This window comes from Physella acuta, unplaced genomic scaffold (assembly GCF_028476545.2).
Source record: "Physella acuta isolate Inbredline_101_S28 unplaced genomic scaffold, ASM2847654v3 ptg000187l, whole genome shotgun sequence".
Lineage (NCBI taxonomy): Eukaryota > Metazoa > Mollusca > Gastropoda > Physidae > Physella > Physella acuta.
The window spans coordinates 1057960-1070354 of NW_026731706.1; the positions used below are offsets into that span (position 1 = coordinate 1057960).

The 12395-nt window shown below is 32.7% G+C and overlaps 1 protein-coding gene across 1 annotated transcript; it reads left to right on the plus strand.

Moving 5' to 3' along the window:
* Positions 1 to 2250: 2250 nt before the first annotated feature.
* Positions 2251 to 12389, plus strand: LOC131936781 (uncharacterized). The gene is made up of 7 exons (XM_059293844.1): positions 2251 to 2402; positions 4123 to 4138; positions 4693 to 4964; positions 5156 to 5386; positions 5548 to 6663; positions 7056 to 7142; positions 10554 to 12389. The coding sequence occupies exons 1-7, from the start codon at positions 2388 to 2390 to the stop codon at positions 10668 to 10670; spliced, it is 1854 nt and encodes a 617-aa protein (XP_059149827.1). The 5' UTR covers positions 2251 to 2387; the 3' UTR covers positions 10671 to 12389.
* The last annotated feature ends 6 nt before the right edge of the window (positions 12390 to 12395 follow it).

A 12395-nucleotide genomic window follows, 5' to 3' on the forward strand; every position in this document is an offset into this window, starting at 1 on the left:
ATTTTATCTAGATTAACAACTGTGCTCTCTGAGGTGCAAATTATTAAAACATGTTAATGTTCTATTATTTTATTACTAAAGTTGATTACTTCAATCCTGTTTGATATCTTTGTTACTCAAATACCTTCAGATTGTTAATTTATAGTTAAACTTTGAAAATTTAACACAATGACTTAACCCATATGAGTAAAAACAAATATTTAGAAGCCAGTTTATAAGTTATAAATATTTTACACCCAGTTGCCAGGGACCGTATAAAAAAATTTCAAACCCTCATTAAAAAAATTGTTTACGGATATTTTTAAAATGTACAACCTCCAATGTGTTCATCCCAACCACCTTATAGATGGGAATGAGGCCCAGAAAAATGTATAAAACGAGACTCGAGATATGAGCAAAAATATAGCGACTTCGGGTCGATTACATTCAGTCGCCGGGGAAAGGGTTGAACATTAGTACAGTGAAATAGTTTGACTGTTTCTATCATTAACTGTCAGCTAAATATTCGGACTTTGGCCGGGTGCTCCTAGCCAGTCCGCGAACTGGTTGGCTAATGTCCGAAATTAAGAAACATTTCGGACATTAACGCCCCTGGCCAGTCCACCGACTGACCGGTCAATGGGATGTGGTATTGGCTAATGACTCATTGACTAGCTTCGACCTTTGACCGTAACATTTTGGCTTTTATATATAGATTATATATAGCCTATATATATGTATATGTATATATATATATATATATATATATATATATATATATATATATATATATATATATATATATAGGCTCCCGACAGATAGGCTCCCGACATATTGGCTCCCGACATAAGGGCTCACGACAATTGGGCTCTCGAGATAATGGCTTCCGACAAAATGACTCAGGACATATTGGCTCCAGACAAATGAATGGCATGACCACTATTAGCAAAAAAGTAACCATTTTGTCCTACCTCCAATATCACTATAACCTCTTTTAAATGCCTGAATGAAGTTGTTTTTCATGAACCAACACCAATTCACAAACAAAACGAGCCTTTAGCAGCTAAATTCCACCAATTCTAAAGTTTTGACAATGTTTAATTTACAACATTAAAGATCTGTTGCTTAAAAGCGAGCACAGAAGTGTAAAATGTATGATATACATGATGTTTACAGGATAACGGCATTTTGTTTTGATAACCTACAAGAGTACTGCAGGTAGGAATGTTCAGCGTGGACTCATCTCCCCACACATTGAGTTGGAACAGCCTATAACCGACTCATTTATGGAAGTCATAGATACTATTTCTTATAATAGATAAACTATTATAAAAATAAGGCCTGCCGAACAAGAGATGCATACGTTGTATTACTTAAAGAGTGTTGGATAAGCTAACTCTAAAGAATATTGATGGGGTCCCACTGGCGGTGTCATATTTAATGAGACCGTTTTGCCGGGAGACTTAGTCTCTACAGAAACCGTTTTGTCAGTGGTCCTTAGTCGTGTGCCGAATTGACAGGAGTCTATTTGTCGTGAGCCAAAATGACGGGAGACTATTTATCGGGAGTCGTAATGACGGGGGCCGCTTTGTGGAGAAACCAAATGGCGGGAGCCTATTTGCCGGGAGTCGTAACGACGGGGGCCGTTTTGTCAAGAAACTAAATGACGGGAGCCTATATGTCGGAAGCCTAATAGACGGGAGCCTATTTGTTTGGAGCCTTGTTGACCGGAGCCCTTTTGTCGGGAGCCTATTTGTCGGAAGCCTATATGACGGGGTCCATATGTCGCTGGCCCAGAGGCGTAGCAACCCTTCCCGGCGCCCGGGGACAAACTTTCAATTAGGCGCCCCCTCGGGAGCAAATTTTTCGATTTAATTTCGATTTAATTTGTTTTTACAACCCGTTTTGGCGCCCCTAAGGTCGGCGCCCGGGGACATATGTACCCCCCTGCCCCCCCCCCATCGCTACGCATCTGCGCTGGCCCTTTTGACGGGGCTCTTATGTCGGGGCCGATTTGTCATTGGCCGATTTGGCGCCGCACGTCATTTGGGGCTTGATGAGGGCTGAAACTCCAAATACCTTCTGCCTATTTAGATCGTTATCTAATTGGGGTAGATTCTAGGTCTAGATCTAGACCTAGAAAAATCTAGACTTTTGGTCGAGGCTAAGCCGTTGTTGAAATAATTTGTATCTAATGTTTGCAAGCTAGACTAGATTCTAGATCTATTCTGTTTGATTACGGTTGCTCTTGGTTTATAGTGAGACCTTTTGGTGGATCCAGTAGTACCAGCCCTCCTGGATCTATTAATCTATATTTTTAAAATCGATGGATTTTTAGCAAAATAATTTGGCCAATGTAGCCTTTGCAAATCAAATGATAGCCTGATTAATGGTTTTGTTTATTTTTTATGATTATAATGACGGTTAGTTATTAAATTAATTACTAAACTAAAGTTTACTTTGATTTTCTTCATATTCACATGGACGCGGTTGTTAATCGAAATGTTAAAAATAAAATATTTCAAAATTCTGGTGCCATGTTATTAAAATAAATAATAATTAAATGTGGTTATAAAAACCTATTTGATTTTTGATGGACTTTTATAGGCATACTTTAAGATTGGATGTAGAGTCTAGGATAGTTTTTAGTATACAAGTGTCAAGTTAGTCAACGACTCAAGTACTCTAGATTTCTAATCTAGATCTCTAACAACTCTGTGTGACTCTTGGTCTAGAACTCTAGCTGCTAGCAGCTTAGCTAGTCTTAGTAGATTTAGCTAGACTCTAGATGTAGATCTTTCATTTATAATTAAATTATTGAATATTAGGCCTAGCCTAAACTAATAGGCTAATAAATTAATAATAAATAAATAGGCTAGGTTCTAGCCTATTCTACTATTTAAATTTATTTAATATTAAACAAAGACAAACCATTGAGTTTGGTTTTATTTTTATCACAGAAAATGTAAACAAAAATGGGGATGATTAAGCTAATAGATACCGGTGTCCGATAATGGAATCTTCTTTAAAAAATGGGTGTTGGGTTGTTAGTAGTATTGTAATCTCGACTAATTTTATGGTTAGAAATTAGGGTTAGGTGTATCATAGTGCATCGTAGGACCAGGGTTGGGGTTAGGGTTAGCATTGACATTAGCCAGCCCTGTGTGTATTTAGTTAACTACCAGGAACCTATCACCCTTTTTTAAAGAAGATTCCATTATTGGACACCGGTGTAAACATTTTCCCAGCATTGATTCTAAAACATTGATGGCTAAATATAAAAAAAACCAACCTTTTATCATGTCAACAATAACGATGAAATCCAACTCCATCTCGGGCATCTCCATTGTTTTAAAGTCTATTCATAAGTTGACTTAATAAAAAGCACTGCACGAGGTAGATAATGAAGTTTTTGAATCAATAGACTATTAGGCCTACTTATTGTTAATTAATGATTAGGCCTAGACCTAATAATTCATTGTTGTAAAATTGATATCAATAATAAATCTAGATATAAATTCTTACTAACTAGTACTAATAGTGTTTTAATGGTAAAGAGTTATTAAGGCCTTTGCTTTGACTTGGTCACTTTTTCTTTATGTTTTAACTAAACTTTAAGTAAAACTATCTAAGTTTACTTTCATGTGATAAGCTGCATATATAATGCTATTTGATTCAGTCCTGCGTCCATATGGTCATATAGCCAAGAGACACTATTCAGACCTGGCATTTGGTTACTACTAGTCTATACGCCCTACTTAGTATACTAGTCTATAATATTTACCTAGTTACTTTTAGTAGGCCTTCGCTTACACATTACCTGTATTAAAATGTATATCTCTATAGTTATCTGAGTTTCTAGGTTCTATACCTTTTAAGTTTTTCTGACATTAAAGGAAGCCAATGTGACCTGTAGTGCCAGGGCTACACCACAAGCACTATGGTGGGTGTTGGTAAATTGAGAAATTGCAGTGCGCTAGAGAGGGGGTGAAAACTTTATGATTTATCTACTTTTTTCTTTTGTCTTGAACACCGAAGCGGCTATTCATTGTTTTATGTCAAAATTTTTATACAAGAGTTTATACAATGTACAATTATTTTTCTATTTTGAGATATAAAATAATTTTTTTTATTTATTTTCAGGACCAAGTTCTGAAAAGTGAGTATTTCCATTTATCTTAGCGACAGTAACTTAGTGTTAAGTATTGTTTTTTCTATTTATATCAAAATGTAATCCTACTCGTTAAGTTTGTGTAATTGAATATTGGGTTAGTTAGATTTGTTGCAGTTTATTTTCTCTGGTTACCCACAGTTAAAACCAAAATAATTAGGATAAAGATTCCCTCGGAACACCATGTTTTATGCATGGTTGCTAAGGCTTGTTTGGGAATAGAGGTGCAGTGCATGTTTTAATTTCAGCTGTGCACTCTACTTCATAATTGACATTGCTGCCTAAATATGTGAAATCTTTTACTTCGTCTACTTGTGTGTTGTTTATTTTAAAAGACTCACTGCTAGTTTTATTTTTTATTTTTGTAACTCTGTTTTTTGTTAATATGAAGTTTAAGACCAACTCCATTAGAACTTTAAAAAACCCAGTTGTTCATAAAGTAGTCTAACAATAAAAATGACAGGTTTTAATTAACTTCAATCATGTGGGGCTATATGACATAGTCAACTGTGATTATTTTTCTCTTATTTAAAACAAAACAGGAAGGAAAAAAGTGCGTGCCCCCAAGCTAACACTTGTTGAAGAACTAACTAAAGGGCTACAAACTGATCCTGCTGTGATACGATCCAATTTTACAGTCAAGGATGAGGATGGAAAAGGAAGGGGAGTTTACTTAAAGCTACCTATTTTGCGCAAGGATTCCTTTGTTCTTGAATATGAAGGAGATGTTATATCAGAGGCTGAGGCTCAAAGTAGGGAGAAAATTTATGCATATAACAATGAAGGCTGCTTCATTATGTCCTTTGTTTTTAGGGTAAGAATATACAACTTTAATCTTTTGTATATGTATATTTATGTCGAAAAAAGCTAAAGGAAATTGTTTACACTTAGTAAAATAGAATAGTATAGGAAAATTATTCATGTTTTAAACTTTTTATAATAAATTATAAGAAGTATTTTAAATTTAGTTGAAACAAATATGTAACAATTAATGCACCTTCTTAGGGAAGAAAATTAGCTGTGGATGCTACAAGAAGGTATGATTCAATTACAAGACTACTCAACCATTCAAGACAACCAAATATCAAGTTCCATGCTCCTTTATTGTTAGATCTTTCAGGCAATGGCTTGCCTAGAATAGCAGCTTATGCACTGAGAGATATTCACAGGGGTGAGGAAATAGTCTTTGATTATGGTGTCAGAGACAGGGATATACCTTGGTTAACCAGCAAACAGGTGGGTTTGGATTGTTTTTAAACTAAATTTTTGAAATTCTTGAAACACCAGGTGGATCATTGATTATAATTTAAACATGATTAATATTTAAGTAAAATATAGTCCCACTCTGTGAGATGTTCCTAATATAATAGCCTTAAACCAAATTAACTTTTCTCTAGGCTGGCTATGTCTCTGATATTGACACAAGTTCTGATGAGGAGACAAATGAAGGATGCATATCAATGCGGATATCTCCTCATAAAAGATCTGATTATGTTGACAAAGTCATGATATATAAAGAAAATGAAGCATCAGAATCTAAACCCATGACTTTTAAAGAAACTGAAGCATCTACCTCTAGCAATTCCAGCTCTACCAAAAGTGAAGAATTGTCAAGGAAACATTTAACTTTTAAGCAAAAATCAAAGGCAGCTTTCTCAAATAAATCACTAGGAAATTTCAGAGTATGTTGTGGTTGGAGGTTTACCCGTCTAATACCAGGGAGCAACAGCTTTTATGCTGGACTAGAAAATATTGGACCAGATATGAAGATTCACAAAATGTATGAAGATTTCTCCAGACGTAAGAAAAAAACTGAAGAAGAAATCATTTGTTTGTCAGCCTCTGATGATAGTACGTCTTCAAAACAGAGAGAAACTTCTGAAAGTCCTTCAGTATCTGATGTTGTAGATCAACCAAATACTGTTTTAAGTAATCTGTCATCCAACATTAACACTAATAGTGATAGTAAGGTGCTGGACTGGCTACCATCTGTTAGAGAGAGTAGCAGTGGCTTGTCTCAGGATATGGATATTAAAATTATATGTGTCCAAAGTCTTATTGATCCAGAGCCAAAGAACTTGAATGTAAAGCAACCTTCCACTGAACAAAAGCAGCAACCTGAGCCAGTCTTAGTAATAGAAGACTCGTCTGAAGATGAAACATTAACAGCTTTACAAAACCTCACATGTCACAAATCTACAAACCTAACAGGTTCCAGCCCATCATCTGTTAGCAATCCTTTGCCAAACATTTCTGAGCCATCAAATTCAATGCCTTGTTTACAGCCTAAAGCTATAACAGCTTTGAATAAAAAAGTTGTGACTGATGTTTATGTCATTTCTGATGATGAACTCCCACATAGCAACCTACCGCCACGCAGACCTGCTGGGCAGTCACTGCCAACAGCTGTGATCAAACCTTACGTTGCCCCAAAAAATTTAGATCCAGCACCCACTGAGTTGCCAGTCTCAGAGCCAGTCAATGCTGTGTTGGACAGTCATGAGGACGTCATGGTAATCTTTTTAAAAATAATTTACATCTCATTTTTTATACACCCAATTAATTAAAAAAAAAATTATTTTTGTTATAATCTTTAAATCAAAATTTGTGTTTTATTAATACATGTGAATAGCAAATTAATGTTTTTTTATATAAAAAATTTCCTCCCTTAGTTTAGGCATGGCTTTTAAAAATGTGTAGAAATGTATTGTTTAATTAGCTTGAAGGATAATATTACATTCTGGTGGTCAGAAAAATCAAAGTTTTAATGCAAAGTTTCTTTCACTGACTTTTGGCAACTGTTGATTGTGAACAGTGGTTTAATTTCTTTACTTTATAGGACATGGCTCTCACAGATGATGAAATGATGCATTTGAAAAGAATATTTAATTTCTTTACTTTATAGGACATGGCTCTCACAGATGATGAAATGATGCATTTGAAAAGAATATTTGACTGTCACATATTTTCTGAACAGGTTTCTCAAGATGCAGTAAGTACATTTTTAGATTTAAAGTATTTTTTTCCTACAGATAGCACTCTGGCAATAATTGGGTTATTGCATTTCTTCTTATCATATTTGGTAATCTCAAATGGTTTTTCTATTTGTCTTCATATTTTACATTTTATGCTTCTTTCACTTTAACTGTTTAAAAAGTAAGGATAGATTTTAAATTTTTTTTTTATCAACACCATGATTCACCATCTGCACATTTGTCAGTTTCACTGGGTGATATAGCACTTACACATTACATTGCTAGGAAAATAGACAGATGGAAAATGCACCATACATAAAACTAAACAAAAAAATATTTAGAATTTTTCAAAAGACTTTAGTTTAATAGTATAATTCTTTATTGGTTTTATATGGAGTTTGTATAATTATTAATGTGCTTGTAAGTGAATGTAGACATAAATGTCATGGAATTAAGTATAGAGTAGACACGCCATACCAATGGAGGTAGCTCAGGTAGATGAAAAGAGATGAAATCACAGAAAACTTTAAAATAATAGCAACTGAGCTACTGCTGAAGGAAACACTGTGTACTCAGGAGGTCAAGAACATGGTCCTGCACACTCTGGCACTGAGATGGAACAACTAAATTAAAAAGATATTTCTTGAAACTAAAAGGAGCGAAGAAGCTAACGTTATATCAATATAGACTAGCTTGTGCTCTCTTAAAAAATGCATGAATGGAGAGCATTAAACCTCCCTGTTAGTTAAGAACAGTGCTGCTATCTGTGTCTGCTAGTTTCAGGATGTTTGTTTAAAATAGGAACTATTAGGTTGTTTTTGTTTTGGTCGTCCGCTTCTATTATCCCATCACAAATAAAACATCAAATGTTAAAAGTAGTTCCATGAGTGTATACGCTGGGATCCTCTCTATGAAAGTCTTCAAAACTGATCATTCTACCGTGCCAATAAGTCCAAGTAGCTGTACCATTGACTGAAAGGTTGACAGTCTTTCAAGAATGTTATATATTGATACATAAATATAAAATTATTTTTGACTGGTATGATGTTAAAAGCCTTGGAAAAATATTTCTGGAGTTCTAAACTATAGATGTCATTTCAGGTGAGTTGATAAATAAATCTAAGATTACTTTTTTATATCATGAACTTAATTTAATTATATGTATACATGTGTATCATAATAAAAGGACTGTGAGTTTCAGATACAAATATTAAAATACCCAAAACTTTTGTTGGACTTTGTACTCAATCCTGCATAGCCTTATTGTCAAATATCTATTTTCAAAAAAACCAACGTAAAGTTATAATCCAAATTATATATATATATATATATATATATATATATATATATATATATATATATATATATATATATATATATATATATATATATATATATATATATATATATATATATATATATATATATATATATGTATATATATAGAGAGAGAGATATATATTAAACACCTAATTTTTAACCAAAATATAAATGTTCTGATTAGAGTATTATAAAGTGTGGACCACATCAAGTTAATGCAAGTTAGAGAACAATCACACAGTAATTTTAAACATTTTTGGATTCAATTTTCTCTTTCCTCAGGATAGCACCTTGAGTCAGCAAAATACTTTATCCGTTGAGTTTGTACTGTCAGAGAAAGGCAAAGAGAAGTTAATTTTGGAAGGACATATGTACTTTAAAGAAAGACAAACCAAAGACAAAATTCATTGGAAATGTGTTCAGTACCAGAAGTTATCCTGCAAGGCTAGGTGCACTACAGAAAACAAAACTGTTGTTAAAACATCTGCACAACACAACCATGTTGCTGATGATGCTACAGTAGAAGCAACAAAGGTTTATGCTGCCATTAGGAAACAGGCAAGAACAGTAAATGATGCACCATATGCTGTAATAGCTAAAGAAACAACACAATGCAGACAGTCAGCAGTTGTAAAATTGCCATCAGTGACCTCCATGAAACGATCCATTTGTAACATTCGACGAAGGCAGTCAACCACACAGTTTTTATCCAGTTAATGTCCAGACGTTTAGTTTGTTGAGGCCAAAAAATGTTACATTTTTCACCTTTTGACTCTGATAGTGGGCCTTTTTTTTCTTACTTCAAATAACAATTCTTGCAAACGTGTTAAAATCAGTGCCTCATATGTTTCATTTCTTACAGCACAGCTTTTTATGCCTTTAAACAGTTTTTTATGCCTGGTTTTAAGTTAAAAATGACAGTAACTCAGAGCACTTCTAGCTCAAGGCACATGTAATTTCAGATTTTGAACTTGGAATTCCCAACAAAACCAATGTTCCTATTTTCAGTATCTTGAAACAGTGATAGAAAATTGAGAATGATTTGTTATCGCTCTAACGACGTCTCGGCATATGTGATTTAAGGAAGTATTTTATTCAATCCTGAGTTGTTCAGCTGAACAAATGGTATCAGAGACTAGTTGAAAGAAGACCTGTGGATTGTTTTATAAGCCAAATGCTTAGAACAAGTTTAGCTGTAGACTCAGTAGAAGGATCAATCAAGGCAGTTTGAAGTTTGGAAGAAAAGTGTTGTGAGAAGGAATTTATACAACCACCACACATTTAATTCTGAATGGTTTTTTCAACACGCTTATAATTTTATTTCTGATTTTTAACTGATTTTCTGTTTTAATTTACAGAAGTGAACTTCAGTCTATGTGATAAGCTCAACAATTTATTTACTCTTTTCGTTTTGAACAGTCAAAGTTGTTATTGAAATAAATATATTGGGAAAACTAGTATGAACATGAGTTGAATGCCTATCTTTGTTTGGAAGTTTTAGATGAGATCTATCATTGTTTTGGTGGTTGTGTATGTAGGACACTTGTTGAAGTATGTAAAATTTTGCAAAAAACTTTTCTTGGGTTTAGTATTAATTTTTTAAATTATGAAAAATATATATAGATATTCATTTTATGAAGTCTAAATAATATAAAATTAATTTTACAATAAAAAAGAATTTATAAAAATTCATAAACGCATCGTTTAAATAACCAAGAAATATAGTAAACAATTCAAGTTGACTACCTAAGTTAACAACCATGGAAGGTTTAAAAAGTGAGTTGTCAAAAAAGTTATTTTCTTCTAATTCATTCATATCTGTATTCATGAGTAGTGGAATGTTTTTGTTATTGTCTTGTTGAGCATCTGTTACCATCAAGAAAATAAAGAAAATTGTGAATCACCATACAGTGTAGCTGATCATTGAGTTCAAATTTTTCCTCTTGCTATGTTAATAAAGTTATCCATGATGTGGTTTGTTTGTATTGTTTCATTTCATTGTTCCAGTACATCACAACCCAAATCTCAAGGACTCTCAGATATCTTTATATTTTTCTACTCAATGGCTGATTATATTATAAACTAATGACCCTTTCATTTATCAACAGGTAAAAGAAACAATAGATGCAAACTGGGAGTTTTTCAAAAAACTGATAGAGAGAGGAATATCAATCACTCAAATTAGATCAACAGTCAGGCATTTTTTCAAGGCAAAGGATCATTGATGTTTGATTCATGTAACATCATTCTAATGGCAGCAATTAGTAGCTAGTTAACTAATTTCTAAAAAATTATAATGATCAAACTGCATGAAAAACACAGAAATGCAATAACTGATGGTCCAGTACTATCCTTTTTTTTTCTTCTGTCGATATATATTTTGGTAGTAAATGGTGTGTATAGTTTCTAGTAACAAGTTAGAAAAACATAGGATATTTTTCAATTTACAGAACAAAGCAACCAACGAGTGAGCTGTGAAAATCCTAAGTCTGTGTTTTTCAAGCAATCTGATTGTTCTTATCTCAGTCGATCTTCATTTAAAAATAAAGACGCACAGAATTAATGTACATTGAATATTATTACCCCCTCTCATCATTTTTTAAATATCAGCATATTGTTAGAAAATCTGTTTAATTACGTATGCTTTAATGGTTAAAACAGTTTAAAACTTTTTAAAGCAATAGAACTATGTTGTGGAGCCACAATACATTACAGTAAAAGGTTTTGGTACTTAATTAACACATCCTGGGTTAGTAATACTTAAGGTCTTACTGATTTCCTTACCAACTGGTGATTTCATCACACATCGGTGCTGTTTTAAGGCATTGAAATGTTTTAAATAGGTTGATGTTTGACTTGAATCTTGCATTTTGTCCAATGATAAAATCATGTCATGTGTGTATTTTAGTACCTGATGATTTTAGTACTATAGAATGAAGGTAAAATGAGTTTGGAAATGTTTTCTGATAAAGCATTTTTGTTGTCAGTTTTTTTTTTAAATTTTAGCAAGTTATATTTTGATTTTAAAATTCCTTTTTATTGAATTTAAACAATCATTTTTTTAACTATTGCAGTTTAAAAAAAATATTATTTTATCGTCTGTTGAAATTTTTAAGTTAAGTACTCTAGTTTCCTCTGTCAGTAGACAGTTATTTAAAAAAAATTATTTTTATTGAATTGATTGCATTTATCTGAGCTCAAATCTCTACTGCGTTATTTTAAATAAGATTTATTTAAGCACTGTAGACAGTTTAATGAACTGAGTCAGAGAATGGCTTTAGCAGAATGAGTTTTCAGAGACATGGCTGGACAGAACAGCTGAACATATTTTTTTACTTTGTAGTCATCAAACTACTGACATTACTATTTCAAATCAAAAAGTGGTATTCATATTTTTTTTTATCTTGACCACTGCTGCCTTATTTTTAAAATATTTTTTTAAGTTTGCATAGATTTTCATGAATGATTTAAATCCTGATTTTGATTAAGCTTGGGTTGGAGTAGATTTGGCCATGGCTGAGAAGAATCTCCAGCTTGTTTTAGGTGCTAGGGTCAACTTGTTGTGTGGACCCTGTTTTACCATGAAATTTATAATCTGAATTTTAAAAAAAACTTGTACTGTATGTATGTATACTTTGTAATCTTTAGAAAAAATGTTCTCATTGATAGCAGCTAATTAAAACCCATATATTTTTAATGTTGATGATTTTATATTAAAATTCCTAAGAAAGGAAATTTTTAGTAATTTCATTTTATTTATGCTTTTAAATAACAATTAAGCTGTAAATAGAAACATGTTTTTTAAAAATATTTTTAACTTGAATGATTTACACAATGATTTCAGATAAAGGAAATTTTGAGTTTGAAAATAATTTTTATCTCCTAATTAGTTGTACATTTTGTAAACATAATCACTAATAGCAAATAATGAATAAAAAACAATTATGTTA

Coding starts and splice junctions, on each gene's coding strand:
- LOC131936781 (XM_059293844.1), top strand. Junction 6,664..7,055: donor ACAGTCATGAGGACGTCATG/GTAATCTTTTTA, acceptor TTTACTTTATAG/GACATGGCTCTCACAGATGA. Junction 7,143..10,553: donor AACAGGTTTCTCAAGATGCA/GTAAGTACATTT, acceptor ATTTATCAACAG/GTAAAAGAAACAATAGATGC.